Raw genomic sequence first — 13,990 nt, forward strand, 5'->3', positions numbered from 1 at the left:
GATTTCCAGATATCGGACTAGGTGCTAGAGGTTAGAGTCAGCTGGTATGTGCTTACACGCAGTCTCCACACCTCTATAGTGGCCATAATAGTTTCTGCAGAATTTAAGCTTTTATATAAACAAAGCTTCTAAGCTTGTTTGAACAGATAATCTTCTGAATGTAATCCAGTGCTGCACTGTCTTCCTGAATCTGCAGCCAGCCTGAAACAACCCTAAGAGGTGGGAATTTCTCTGTTCATCTCAGCATGGTGTTAACGCTGAAACTTATTGATACACATTAAACTATTAATAGACTTCATTTTCAGAGGTATTGAGCAGGCAAAGCCTTCACTGGGACTAATTCTCTGCTGCCTTTCACCTTACTGTCATTTACAACAGTGGAAACTTGGTGCAAATGTTACCATTTTGCTTTAGGATAATGGTATACCTACTTTTTTTCATGGATTCCAAAGCTAGTAGGGACCCCCTGTGACCATCTAGTCTGACCTCCTGTTTGACACGGGCCACAGAACTTCCCCAAAATTACTCCTAGACCAGATCTCTTAGAAAAACATCCATCCTTAATTTAAAAATTGTCAGTGATGGAGACTCCACCACGACCTTTAGTAAATTGTTCCAACAGGTAATTAAGCTCACTGTTAAACAGGTACCCCTTATTTCCAGTCGGAATTTGTCAAACTTCAACCTGCAGCCATTGGATCAGTCTCTGCTAGACTGAAGAGCCCATTACTAAATGTTTGTTTGCCATAGTTTCCCATATAGGTCCTTATGGACTGTGATCAAATCATCCCTTAACCTTCTCTTTCTTAAACTAAATAGACTGGGTTCCTTGAGTCTATCACTATAAGGCATGCTTTCTAATTCTTTAATCATTCTTTGGCTCTTTGCAAGATACACTGAAGTGAAAAAACAATCACCCATTGACTTTAGCGTTGCCACTTAATCCGTCCCCACATCTGTAACTGGTGATCAGTTGCAGATGCCTCCAGCTAACTAGGTATTCATTCAAGCATTGTTTTCAGTCTCAGGTAGCTGGAGGCATCTGTCAGGTGCTCAGCAGTTAAAAGAATGGGAAGCTGATTTTCACAGGGACCAAGTATCCACAACTCTAAAGTCAATGGGTGTGAGATTTATATATATATAAAATTCTTCCCCATTCCCCTTGCACATTGGACCAGCAGGAATAAAAGTGCTAGAGACCCACTCAAACTGTTTCTGTAAAAAATGACTATTAGCCCATAGCTTTCTCATCCTGAAGGAAACAGAGAATGTTTCCCATAGGCTGTACTGTACGTTAATAATCACTATATAAAACCAATGTTGGGTTAAAGCCATCACATCTCCCATCTCAGGAAAAGAGAATTACAAATGCATTAAGGAACAGATGTGCAACTAAAATCTGGAATTGTCAGGTCCCACCTAGGGTTCACCTTGACCAGCTAATAGATGCCAAAATGCAACATATCCTGTCTACTCTAGTGTTTTACAAAAGGTATTTTAAAATGTTTTCACTAACGTGTTTTAAAAATACACATTTTATCCTTCTCTAGGCAGGGCTCAAATAGCCCAATCCTGATAGGTGCTCAATATCTATAATATGCCTTCAATGAGAAACATATGCTCAACTGATCAGGCTCCAAATTAAGGGCACTTTAAGTAATTAGTGTCTCCAAAGAGACAAATGTTTCTGGTTTTGTTTTTGGTTGTAACAGTTCTGTGAAATAAATTGCTAACAACAGGCAAAGGAATTGGAGGTTTGGCAAAATGAAAGTGTCAGACGCAGAGGTCTTGTCTACAACACAAACTGATTGGGAAATGGCCTTTAAATGGTTTTTGTTGTGGTGTGGGTTTAATTTTGTGAAATCATTTTAGAAACCAAGCGATGCCCTGTCCACACAGTGCCAGCAAGAGAGAGACAGCTAAACAGGTTTTTAAAACATGCTGCTGCTTAGCCCCAGAACAATGTGCAGTTATTTTGGTTGACACAGGAAGCAATGAGGGCCTGATTCTCCACTATTCTACTCCTTGTGTTACTTACACTTGCTCAAAGTGAGTTCAAAGACTAAATGCTACCAAATCAGAATTCTCCACTCACTCACACCAGTGACAGTGGGTCACACTCATTTTGCATAGGTGCAAATGATTATACAAGGGCAAGGCGGGGGGGGGAAGAAGGCTGAGTGCTTCTCCCTTGTGGTTGCTGTGGGAACTTTGAGTATCCATGAACAGCTTCCTATCAAGAATTTGTGCCCAAATAAAGGGTGTTTTTCATGCCATTTGATTTTGCATACCTCCCTAAAATTCTTTTTAGGGACCTTATAAACCTGCCCTTAGTTTTTAACAAACCTTTTGCAGTTTACCTGACCTGTGGAGGCACTATTATGGTTGATAATATTGCAGCTGAATGCCCTATAAACCGATAGGCAGTGTATTGACTTGAAATGTGGCTGCATCCAAATGGCACAAGCACAGTCTGCAGGCTGGGGACAAGGCTCTCCTCCTAACATTAGAGTAAGCAAACATAATGTTTGGACAACATGGTATGGAGGCGTGATCAGGGTAAGCCAGAGGCAAACTGAAGTGTGAGGCTCCTGACAGTAAAATTCCAGAGCAGCTACAAGATACATTCAGCCCTGGTTCACTCAACTAACTTCAGGGATGGACACAGTTCTCATTGTGTACTAGACAAATCATTTTTGATCAGTGGTCATGAAGGCCCAGTCTAGACTGGGAAGATGAGGTGTGCTTAGCAAAGGTGTTTGCTAACACCAGTTAATTCTTCCAGTCTAGACAGGCCCTAACAAGACTGCTTTGTTTCTCTTCAGTAAAGCTGACTGTAAGCTATACAGGGCCATTCTACCCTAGAAACAGGACAATGGGAGAGAAGATGGGAGAACATAGGGTATTTTTTTAAAAAAAGTTTTATTTCAGAGGGGGAGACACAACGCAACAGAAAACTAGATATTATAACATGTACAGAAAACTGGGACGTTTTTGCCCAGATTTAACTGAGCTCCTAAAATAGCAGCTACAAATAAATATTATCTAAAATGAGGAAACAATTGCTGGAGACATTGCCAGAGAGAACAGAGGGCACTTTGTCTTCCTCAGTTCAGTAAGTGAGGCATTTCCCAGGATTTTGGCTCTGACATCTTATGAGCCAGGTATCTGTCTCAGAGCCTAATTTATCATTTTTGACTTCTTAGTAAGACAATGAGATATATATTTCCCCTCTTGACCCTCTATTTTGCTGTACTCCAAACAATGTTCCTTAGCACCAAATTCCCTCAGTGCCCTAATTCCTCCCACTTCCCAGCCCTCTGAACCCCAAATGATCAACTCCCTCAGCTGCCTCTCTCTCCTTGTTCCCCCCGATCCCCAAATGATTGATTCCTATCAACATCAAACTCATTCCCAATACTCAGAGCCCCCCATCCATCCTAGAACAATCTACCTGCACTAAGAATGTGCCCACTCCCTTTGTAGTTCCTTCTTGATGTCATCACACCATATAATAATTTATGCATGAGTTTCTGTGTGCAGGACAGGGGCTCTCATGGCTGTGCTTTCTACTCCATGTGGAGTTTATGGTGCTGTGCAAGGTGACTCTTGTAACGAAAGCTTTTCCCACACTCAGCACATTTATAGGGTTTCTCTCCTGTGTGGATTCTCCGGTGCCTAACGAGGTGTGAGCTCTGGATGAAGCTTTTCCCGCATTCAACACATACGTAGGGTTTCTCACCCGTGTGGGTTCTCTGGTGCTGGGTAAGTGTTGAGAAATCACTGAAGCTCTTCCCACACTGAGCACATTCAAAGGGCTTTTCTCCGGTGTGGATTCTTTGGTGGTTAATAAGGTGAGAGTTCCGGCTGAAGCTTTTCCCACACTCGTTACAATGGAAAGGTCTCTCTCCTGTGTGGGTTCTCTTGTGAGTGAAAAGGTGAGAGCTCACACTAAAGTTTTCCCCACATTCACTACATATGTAGGGTTTCTCGCCTGTGTGGGTTCTCTGGTGTTTAATTAGGTCTGAGCGCCAACTGAAACTTTTGTTACATTCAGTACATTTATGTGGTTTCTCTCCTGTCTGTGTTATTTCATGCTGTGTAAGGTTCGAGCTCTGACTGAAGCCCTCCCCACATTCAGTATATATATAGGGTCTCTCCTCTATAGGAATTCTCTGGTGGATGATGATACCTTGAAGAGCTTCCAAATCTCTTTCTGGATGAACAGAGTTACCCAGTATCTTACCAGGAAGGTCTCCCTGATGTGTTTCTGACATGTACTGGCCCTCATAGGCCCCCTCCTCATCAGGGCTCTGGAAAACATTCTCTTCACACCCCTCTGATATTGTACCATACTGTTCCAGATTCTCAGGACCATCTTCCTGCGGGTTCTTCTCCTCATGCTCATTCAATCCTTGAATAAATAGAAGCCAGACATGAGTGTTTGGTCGAAAAGAAATCTAAGAAAGGAGAATTGCACAAAGTATGAGTCAACTAAATAAAATGTAAGACTGGATGTGAGACGGAAAATCCCAACCCCCATCCCACAAAAAAAAAAAAAAGAAAGAAAGAAAAACAACCATTTCCCAATATGGAGATGGCAATTTTGCTTCAAAAATTCAAATGAACATTCAGAGAAAAGTTGGGTTGGGGGGAGAGAGAAACAGAACTCTGGCCAGCAGTCAGTCAGGACTGATGGAAAACCATAAGTGAGGCTTGCCAGAAATAACTGCTGGCTGTAATCCCAAAGCAGAGAAGAAACAGTACGGGAACAGTTTTAAATGAAACAAAAAGTTGAATTTCCAGCAATTTCTGAATTGGCTTAACTTATTCCTCACCTGTGGAGGCCCCAAAGAGGATCTCCCTTTCCTCTGACTCCTGGAGAATTGGAGCACACAGCTCTTCCTCTCGTTCCATCCAGAGATGATGGCAGGCTTAGGGACCCTGCTCATGGCCATTAAAAGAGTCAGTATCACACCTGGTTACATCGCCATCAAGTATTTCCTATTAACAACCCCCAAGGGGGCACAACAAGAACAAAAACAAAAACTCATGAAACTAACTTAAAAATCATTACATGTCCCCCATCAAGCATTCCCGATTATGACTGAACCCTCAGGGCACTGTGACGAAGTAGGGATGTCATATTTAATTTTCAGTCTGTCTTCTGATTTTATATTTCAGAACAGGAAGACCACCCTCTGTGTGTGTGTGTGTGTGTGTGTAAAATACCCTCCTCTTCCTCCTGACAGACAGGACGGACACTCTCCCCAGCATCCTCCTGTGCTCACCTTAAGAATCCCCTGGGGCGCTCTCCCTAATTACTTGCTGTATACACCTTGATCTGGGTGCTGGCCTCTTCTCCCCTGTCCCGTTCCTCCTAAGGCCCCTGTCCCTCACAGTTCTGCAGCAGAGGGTAGGTGAGGTCAGACAGAGCACCTCTCGTGCCGGTGGAGGGAGGTAAAGGTCACTCTCCTTTATCCCTATACATCCCCAATGCTTTCACTTTTCCATCCCACCCTCCCTGGCATTACATTAAACTGCAAGGAAGCTGCTGCTTCTGCCCGGCCAGCTGGCACCTCCCTCACTGCTCACAAAGCAAGGAGCAGGGCAGAAGCTCTTCAGGGAGCCAGGGTGCTTCATGGAGGAACCTGCGCTCCAAAGCCACCTGCTTGGTTCCCAGCAGTGGCCTCTGGTGGCCATAGTCAGAAATACTGAGCTGAAAGACAGCTGCAAGCAAGTTTGCAAGTGGCTGCTAAGACGAAGTAAAGTTATAAAAGTCATAGAAATTTCACATGAACTGGCCACCCTGAGTGTTGGCTGCAAAGCACTTCCCCTCGATATTAAAATCACCCAATCCTTCTACTGGGAGGAGAGCTACACTAGTAGAGAATATAGCACCGCTAGACTATAAGCTCTCTGAGGCAGAGACTGCCTCTTATTAGTATACAGCGCCTAGAACAACGGGACCCCAACTTCATTTGGGTTCTTTATCAATAGATTCTAAACAGAGACTTCAATCACAATCCCATTCATTACTCACAATACATTTGCACAAGTTGGCAGGACCTGAACAGTTACTGGGCAGTGGAGTTGCTTTCTCCCTGTCCCCATTAATATTTACTTCTACAAAGTGGAACAGCTCCAGTAAAATAGATTGAGAGAGATCCACCTCAGAATACCTCATAGCCTGGTGGTTAGGGCACTCACCTAGGACATAAGAGGCCTGGGTTTAAGTCCCATAATAGGTGGGAGTGTCAGCGTGTGTCTCACTCTCTGGGTATTAGAGAAAGGAATGACCTGGCTTAGGAGCCCAACTGTGGGGGAGGGTTCCTGGCTGAGAATCCTAAGCAGAGGGAGGTGCCTCTCTCCAGCCCATCAGCCATATGACTAAGACCCAAATCAACAGGACTTTGACACCTTTGAGAATCTAGGCATTTCACTCCTGTTCAGTTTGCTGGCATCTGAGAATCCTCTTCTTTGGTGCCTAACTCTCCACTTGCATCGTATAGGGAGCCTGCAGCCTAAGTCGGGGCCGAGAATTCCATGAGGCAGCAGAGCACCTGAGTTAGGCATTGCAACACCTAAGAACCTCTGTGAACCTAGCCCCAAAATCCTAGGATCGGTATAGGGTTGCTAGATGGATATGGTCAAACTGTCAAGGAGGCAGAAAAGATTGGAGTGTTCAATAAATATTTTTTCTGTTTTGTATTTGGAAAGAACCAGGTTGACACACTTACAGCTTACACTGATAATGAAACACTTTCTATTCCAACAATGACCAATGAGGACATTAAACACCATCTCCTAACATTAAATATTTAAAAATCTACAAGACCAGATAATTTGCATTGCAGAGTTTTAAAAACATTGGCCAAGGAGCTTCTTGACTTACTACATTTTGGAATACTGAATATGTACATTGCCAAACAAACCAGATATTGTTTTTTGCAGGGATTACAAGTTTAGATGACAAAGATAACTGTGTTGACATAACATACTTAGATCTCTGGCAGGCGTTTGACTTATTACTGCACAATAGTCTGATTAAAAAGTCAGCATTTTACACAATCAATGTAACATTAAACAGATTAAAACTGGCTGACAAATCTCAAAAAGCACTTGCTAACTCTCTCACACTTGACGCCTTTAAATCAAGACTATCCATTTCTAAAAGACATGCTATAGCTCAGCCACAAGTTACAGGCTTGATGCAGGAATCATTAGATGAAATTGTATGATCTGTGTAATGCAGGGAACCCAGATGAGACAATGGTCCTTTGGGCCCTAAAAATCTATTAATCTATCTAGTAAATATTTATAACAGATCCATCATCAAGGTATCTGGGTACTAATAATAATTTCAGTCAGTGGAATACTTTTGAAAGGGAGAGGTTAATTATAGCAAATCCGTATAACTAAATAAAACATAGGACTCCATTTTTAATACCAACCACTGTATATAAATATTTGAGAGCCAGTCTAAGGAAGGGGAAATAAATGGAAACCAAAAATAGAGAAGACAAAAATTTACTGTCTCCCTCCTGGCCACACAGCATAATTGCCATGTAATCTACCAGACTGGGCCAGCCAGGCAGTACAAAGGGCACTAAACTGAGGCAGCCAGAAGGTCCCCGTGGTTTGGTCTGGCAAATCATAGAATATCAGGGTTGGAAGGGACCTCAGGAGGTCATCTAGTCCAACCTCCTGCTCAAAGCAGGACCAATCCCCAACTAAATCATCCCAGGCAGGGCTTTGTCAAGCCTGACCTTTAAAATATCTAAGGAAGGAGATTCCACCACCTCCCTAGGTAACGCACTCCAGTGTTTCACCACCCTCCAAGTGAAAAAGTTTTTCCTAATATCCAAGCTAAACCTCCTCCACTGCAACTTGAGACCATTACTCCTTGTTCTGTCATCAGCTACCACTGAGAACAGTCTAGATCCATCCTCTTTGGAACCCCTTTCAGGTAGTTGAAAGGTAGTTGAAAGCACCTATCAAATCCCCCCTCATTCTTCTCTTCCCTCAGCCTCTCCTCATAAGTCATGTGTTCCAGTCCTCTAATAATTTTTGTTGCCCTCTGCTGGACATTTTCCAATTTTTTCACATCCTTCTTGTAGTGTTGGGCCCAAAAATGGACACAGTACTCCAGATGAGGCCTCACCAATGTTGAATAGAGGGGAACGATCACGTCCCTCGATCTGCTGGCAATGTCCCTACGTATACATCCCAAAATGCCATTGGCCTTCTTGGCAACAAGGGCACACTGTTGACTCATATCCAGCTTCTCGTCCACTGTAACCCCTAGGTCCTTTTCTGCAGAACTGCTGCCGAGCCATTCGGTCCCTAGTCTGTAGCGGTGCATGGGGTTCTTCTGTCCTAAGTGCAGGACTCTGCACTTGTCATTGTTGAACCTCATCAGATTTCTTTTGGCCCAATCCTCTAATTTGTCTAGGGCCCTCTGTATCCTATCCTTACCCTCCAGCGTATCTACCTCTCCTCCCAGTTTAGTGTCATCTGCAAACTTGCTGAGGGTGCAATCCACACCATCCTCCAGATCATTTATGAAGATATTGAACAAAACAGGCCCCAGGACCGACCCTTGGGGCACCCCACTTGATACCGGCTGCCAACTAGACATGGAGCCATTGATCACTACCCGTTGAGCCCGACAATCTAGCCAGCTTTCTATCCACCTTATCGTCCATTCATCCAGCCCATACTTCTTTAACTTGCTGGCAAGAATACTGTGGGAGACCGTGTCAAAAGCTTTGCTTAAGTCAAGGAACAACATGTCCACCGCTTTCCCCTCATCCACAGAGCCAGTTATCTCGTCATAGAAGGCAATTAGATTAGTCTGGCATGACTTGCCCTTGGTGAATCCATGCTGACTTTTCCTGATCACTTTCCTCTCCTCTAAGTGCTTCAGAATTGATTCCTTGAGGACCTGCTCCATGATTTTTCCAGGGACTGAGGTGAGGCTGACTGGCCTGTAGTTCCCCAGATCCTCCTTCTTCCCTTTTTTAAAGATGGGCACTACATTAGCCTTTTTCCAGTCATCCGGGACTTCCCCAGATCACCATGAGTTTTCAAAGATAATGGACAAGGGCTCTGTAAGCACATCTGCCAACTCCTTGAGCACTCTCGGATGCAGCGCATCCAGCCCATGGACTTGTGCTCGTCCAGCTTTTCTAAATAGTCCCGAACCACTTCTTTCTTCACAGAGGGCTGGTCACCTCCTCCCCATGCTGTGCTGCCCAGTGCAGTAGTCTGGGAGTTGACCTTGTTTGTGAAGACAGAGGCAAAAAAAGCATTGAGTACATTAGCTTTTTCCACATCCTCTCTCACTAGATTGCCTCCATCATTCAGTAAGGGGCCCACACTTTCCTTGACTTTCTTCTTGTTGCTAACATGGGGAGAACAAGCTGTAATCCATTTAAAGAGGAGTGACGGATCTGCTATATATCGCCAGGGGGGTAGGGGGGGTTTTAAAGGTGAAAATAGGAGGAAAGATTCAGGCTACCAAACCCTAGCACAAGGAAGGAGAGTGTGGTTCTCCTCTCATCAATATGTTCGAAAGGGTGACTGACAGAGACATGGGGAAGAGAAAGAGCTTGGGCCTTAAATTAGAGGGACTAGACTCTCCTCTGCCCTGTCTCTACATCAGTGCAAAGCACGGGGGAGTAAAATGATACCATTCTGATTTGGTAGCATTTTACAGCGACTTTTGCACAAGTGTACATAACTACACAAGGTTTGAGGAAGTAGAGAATCAGACCTAGGTTGTTGTACTTTTCTGGGTCTCAGAGAAGGGTGGTAGGAACTGTTTTCTACAGAGAGTGAATCGGACTGATTTGGTGCCCCATGTCACCAGTGGGTCTGCCCGCTCCCCTCTGCAGGTTGCAGTTACCAAATTATCAGTGATGGAGAAAAAAAGGGTCTGTGGGGAGTTAGGGTTGAGAGTTGTACGCTGCTTGCACTTACTCTATATCGCACCTTCCAACAAAGCACTTAACATGCATTACAGAGGACCAGTAAGGGAAAGAAGATTAGCTCTTTTTCCTTCTTTATGATGGATAAAGACAGCCTCAAAGGTTTTTTAAAAAAAACAAAACACACACACCATGCATGAGGGGGTTCTTTTTGTTTTTTAACATTAGAAATTCAGGTTTACTGTGGAAGACTTTATTGATGACTGGAAAACTGGTAGGCATCACAGGAGACTGAAATCTGAACATGGGGAAGGGTTTATTATTTTTAAGAGTCAAAATGCTTAAAAGGGGCCCAAAGGACCATTGTCTCATCTCAACATCGTTTTTGTTAACACCAATTTAATTCCAGTAACTAATATGGTCTCTGCAGTCACCCACCATCAGTAAGCACCCACTGTGTGGCCTGGAATGCCCACCAATCTTGCCAGGTCCAAGGAAAAGTCCTGAGAAAGATGACCATGGGAGGCTGGGTCGCTCACTGGCTCTATGTACAAGTCCAGCAGCATAAAAGCAAGCCAGAGAGCACTACTGGTCAGGGCAAGTGACCCTGGGATTTCCCTTTCAGTGCTACTTGAACCCATGAGTTTTCTATCCCAAACACAGATAGTTCATCTCATGCTCAGAATTTGCGAATCCATCCCCTCTTAAAATATTACCCTCAATCTGTGGCCCCTATTGCATTTATTAGAAGTGGGGTCCGTACAAAGCAGCATGCAACACTCGGTCCCAATCTGGGGCCAAGATGCATTGCTCACTAAGAGACGGAGCTTCGATAGGCATCCGGTTGACATGGGAGAGCTCTGCTTTCCATGCCTTTCTCAGTCACTCTCCTGCTGTATGACCCGGTACCAGAGCTGTCCCTAGGGGCTGTGCAGGGCCCAGGACATAGGTGCCAAGTTTCTATCTGCCAGTGGGGTGCTCCCCCTGGCTCTGCCCAGGCCCTGCCCCCACTCCACTCCTTCCCACAAGGCGCCACCCCTGCCCCACCTCTCCCCCCCTTCCCTGCAGCACCTCCAATGCAGTGAAACAGCTGATCGGTGGTAGGCACTGAGAGGGAGGGGAAGCTGCTGATCCATGGGGCCCGCTGGCAGACAAAAGGCATTGGGGGCAGGAGGAGGTTGGTAGGGGGTCTCCTCTGCACACACACACCCCGCCCGCTTCCTCACGAAGTGTGGGGCTCCCCAAAGTGCAGGGCCCAGGGTGGTCGCCCTGATTTGTCATACCCTCAGGATGGCTCTGCCTGTCATTTTGGCTTCTTTGCCTATGTCTTGTCTTTTTAGATCAGAAGGACTGGGGTAGTGACTGTCTCTTAGGGACACTTGATGGTGGGAGCTCTAAGCTACTCCAGAGAATTCTTTCCCTGGTATCTGCCTGGCAGGTCTTGCCCACATGCTCGGGGTCTAACTGATCGCCCTATGTCAGGTGAGGAAGGAATTTTCCTGCGGGTCAGATTGGCAGAGACCCTGGGGGGGGGTTCGCCTTTCTCTGCCGCAGGGGGCTTGGGTCACTTGCGGGCTTAAACTAATGTAAACGATGAATTCTCTGGAACTTGGAAGTTTTTTAATCGTGGTTTGAGGACTTCAGTAACTCAGCCAGACCTTGGGGGTCTATCGCAGGGTTGCGGGTGACGAGATCCCGTGGCCTCCCTGCGCAGGAGTCAGACTCCAGACCCGGGGATGCCAGTCCCTTACGCCCCTCTGGCCTTGCAGTCTGTACGTGTCTTACTACGTGTGTGAACAACGGCACATGCACGGCGGCCCCGGGCCTAACGGGAGGAAGGGGAGGCTATAGGACGGGCTGCAAGGGAAACACGGGGCTTGCTTGCCCAGGCCGCCCCGCCTTGCCCAGCCACCCGCACCCCCCGGCTGTGCCACACCTCCCCTGACTCCGGCCCGCCGGCGGCCGCTCCCTGCCCCCGGGCCACGCCCCCTCGGCCGGCTGCGCCCAGTCCGCGGCTCGCCCAGTGCCTGCACCGGGCCGGGCCGATTCCTGCCTCCCCCGCGCCCCGGCCGCTCACCCCCCGGGCCGGGCGGCTCCATCGCGGCGCGGCGCGGCGCTGCTGGGCGCAGACGCCGCGGACACGTCACGCTCCCGCCGCCTTCGCTCGGGGGCCGCGGCTGCGGCTGCTTCCTGCAGGCCTGGGGCGGGGGAGGGGGCGCTGCCAGGCGCGCCCCCTGCGGGCAGCCCCCGCGCCTCCGCCCCTTGCGGGCGAGGGCGAGCCCGAGCCCGACCGTGCCCCCCCCCCCCTCCGCCCCGCGCGTGCGGCCGCCCCGCCCCTACCTGCCGGGCTCGCGCGCCGCGCCGCCTCCCCGCGCGCGCGGCCGGACAGAGGGCTGCGGCCCGCGCCGCCCGACGGTTGCCCTGTGCTCGGCCGGGCAGCGGCGCCCCCTCCCCCCCCTCTCCTCAGCCACGTCGGCTGTGGCCGTCAGTCCCCGCGCACCGCAGGGCTGGGGGGCTTCCCGGCTAAGCCGTGCGGGGCTGCCCCGCGCCCGCTTCAGAGCCCCCCCCACCAGCGCCGGCCCCTCACAAACCTGCCCCAGGCAGCGCCCGGAACCGGGGAGGCCTGGCAGGGCTGCTGGCGGCTCGCAGAGTCTCCCCTCAGTGATGTGCTTTGCAACAAACAGGGGCTGCCAACGTTGTGGGGTTTCCTTCAGGCCGGGGTTAGAAACACGAGAGGCCCCAGTGCTCCAGCTGCCTCTCCGCGGAGCTGAGGTTGGAAATCCATAAAAACATCTGGCGCCTATAAGGGTTAAGCCTGTGGGGCAGCGTTGGAAGAATCAGGGCCGTGGAAAGAAAGTTGCTGCTAGTCAAAAAGCCCAAACCCCAAATGTTAGAAAAGAGCAATCCGGCAGTGGTCACAAACCTTTAAAAAACCAGCGTTAAGGAAATCAGCAAGGGTTAAGAGCAGCCAAGAAAATTAGGCGAGGGACAAAATAATAATAACAGTTGGCAAAGACTATGAACAACAACCAACAAATAGAGCGAGTTCGAGCTCTGTGTAATTTGCCTCTCTGCAGATGTCCCCTGCGAGGGTTATGCCTTTCGCCCAGGATGGAAAATCAAATAAAGGGGAAAGTAGGCATGGGTACCTTAATGTTTTAAAAACATTGTGCCTTCCCCCTCCTTTTTCTCTGTAAATCTTTTGGAGGGGCCTTGATCCTGCAAACACTGATATGAGTAACTATCTTTACATAGGTATGGAGCTGTATTGAACTTAATAGGCTGGTTCTCCTTACCACTTAGGCTCCATGTACAGGCTGCAGTGGGGGCTGGCAGGACAAACAGGCAGGGGTGGGGAGTCTGTGCAACACCGGCATGCAGCACAGCTTATCTCCACTGTGGTCTGTGAGGGTCCAGCACAAAAGGTCAGTTTGGATGTGTGGTCATAGATCCATGCATATACAGATCCAGTGGCCTCAGTACCCTGAGCAATCAGTATAAAAATAATTCAAGAGTCATTGGAGCAGGGGAACTGGACCCAGAGTCTCCCAGGTGGGTGCTCTAACAACCAGTCTAGAGTCATTCCTATTGTCTGGGCCTTGTACTCTCTCTCTGGCCCAGTGAGTCAGTATATATAAAGTCTCTGAAAAGTCAGGCCCTAGACATCTTAAAAGTAGGCACCCAAAATTAGTGGACAGTTGACCGTTTTAAGCCCTAATTTCTCTGTGCCTCCATTAATCATCTGTAAAATGGAGTTAGTAATACCATATTATCTCACAGGGGTCTTGTAAAGATAAATTCATTAATATTTGTGAGGTACTGAGATATTACAGTGATGAGTATCATAGAAAATCCCATAAGGAAATTGATAATTCTGTATTCAGTGCAGGGTTTAAATGATATGCAATAAAAAGATATGGGGCAACACTGAATTGTGAAGATAAGATACTTCTAATTAGCTCCCCATTCAGTGAGCATAATCCATCCTGTTCACTGAATGAGGCAAGGGTCCTGGGGAAAAATAGTGTGTGCCAACCCCAAGTGAAGAGGGAGATCAT

General features: G+C 47.3%; 1 protein-coding gene across 4 annotated transcripts; it reads right to left on the reverse strand.

Moving 5' to 3' along the window:
• Window positions 1-2,903: 2,903 nt before the first annotated feature.
• ZNF697 (zinc finger protein 697) lies at window positions 2,904-12,767 on the reverse strand. Of its 4 annotated transcripts, none has more exons than XM_048820303.2 (3): window positions 12,524-12,767; window positions 4,839-5,004; window positions 2,904-4,414 (listed from the first exon to the last, which is right to left on the reverse strand). In XM_048820303.2, exons 2-3 carry the CDS (start codon window positions 4,915-4,917, stop codon window positions 3,570-3,572), a joined length of 924 nt encoding a protein of 307 aa, XP_048676260.2. In that variant the 5' UTR covers window positions 4,918-5,004; window positions 12,524-12,767; the 3' UTR covers window positions 2,904-3,569. The 4 variants fall into 4 exon arrangements, with proteins under 4 accessions (XP_048676260.2, XP_048676269.2, XP_048676250.2 ...); XM_048820312.2 differs by lacking the exon at window positions 12,524-12,767 and adding an exon at window positions 12,273-12,361; XM_048820293.2 differs by lacking the exon at window positions 12,524-12,767 and adding an exon at window positions 12,010-12,117.
• Between the last annotated feature and the right edge of the window lie 1,223 nt (window positions 12,768-13,990).

This window comes from Caretta caretta, chromosome 1 (assembly GCF_965140235.1).
Source record: "Caretta caretta isolate rCarCar2 chromosome 1, rCarCar1.hap1, whole genome shotgun sequence".
Lineage (NCBI taxonomy): Eukaryota > Metazoa > Chordata > Testudines > Cheloniidae > Caretta > Caretta caretta.

What these genes read in the sequence shown, in the direction of transcription:
- ZNF697 (XM_075119339.1), bottom strand. Translation starts at nt 8,956, where the DNA reads ATGGAGCAGGTCCTCAAGGAATCAATTCTGAAGCACTTAGAGGAGAGG.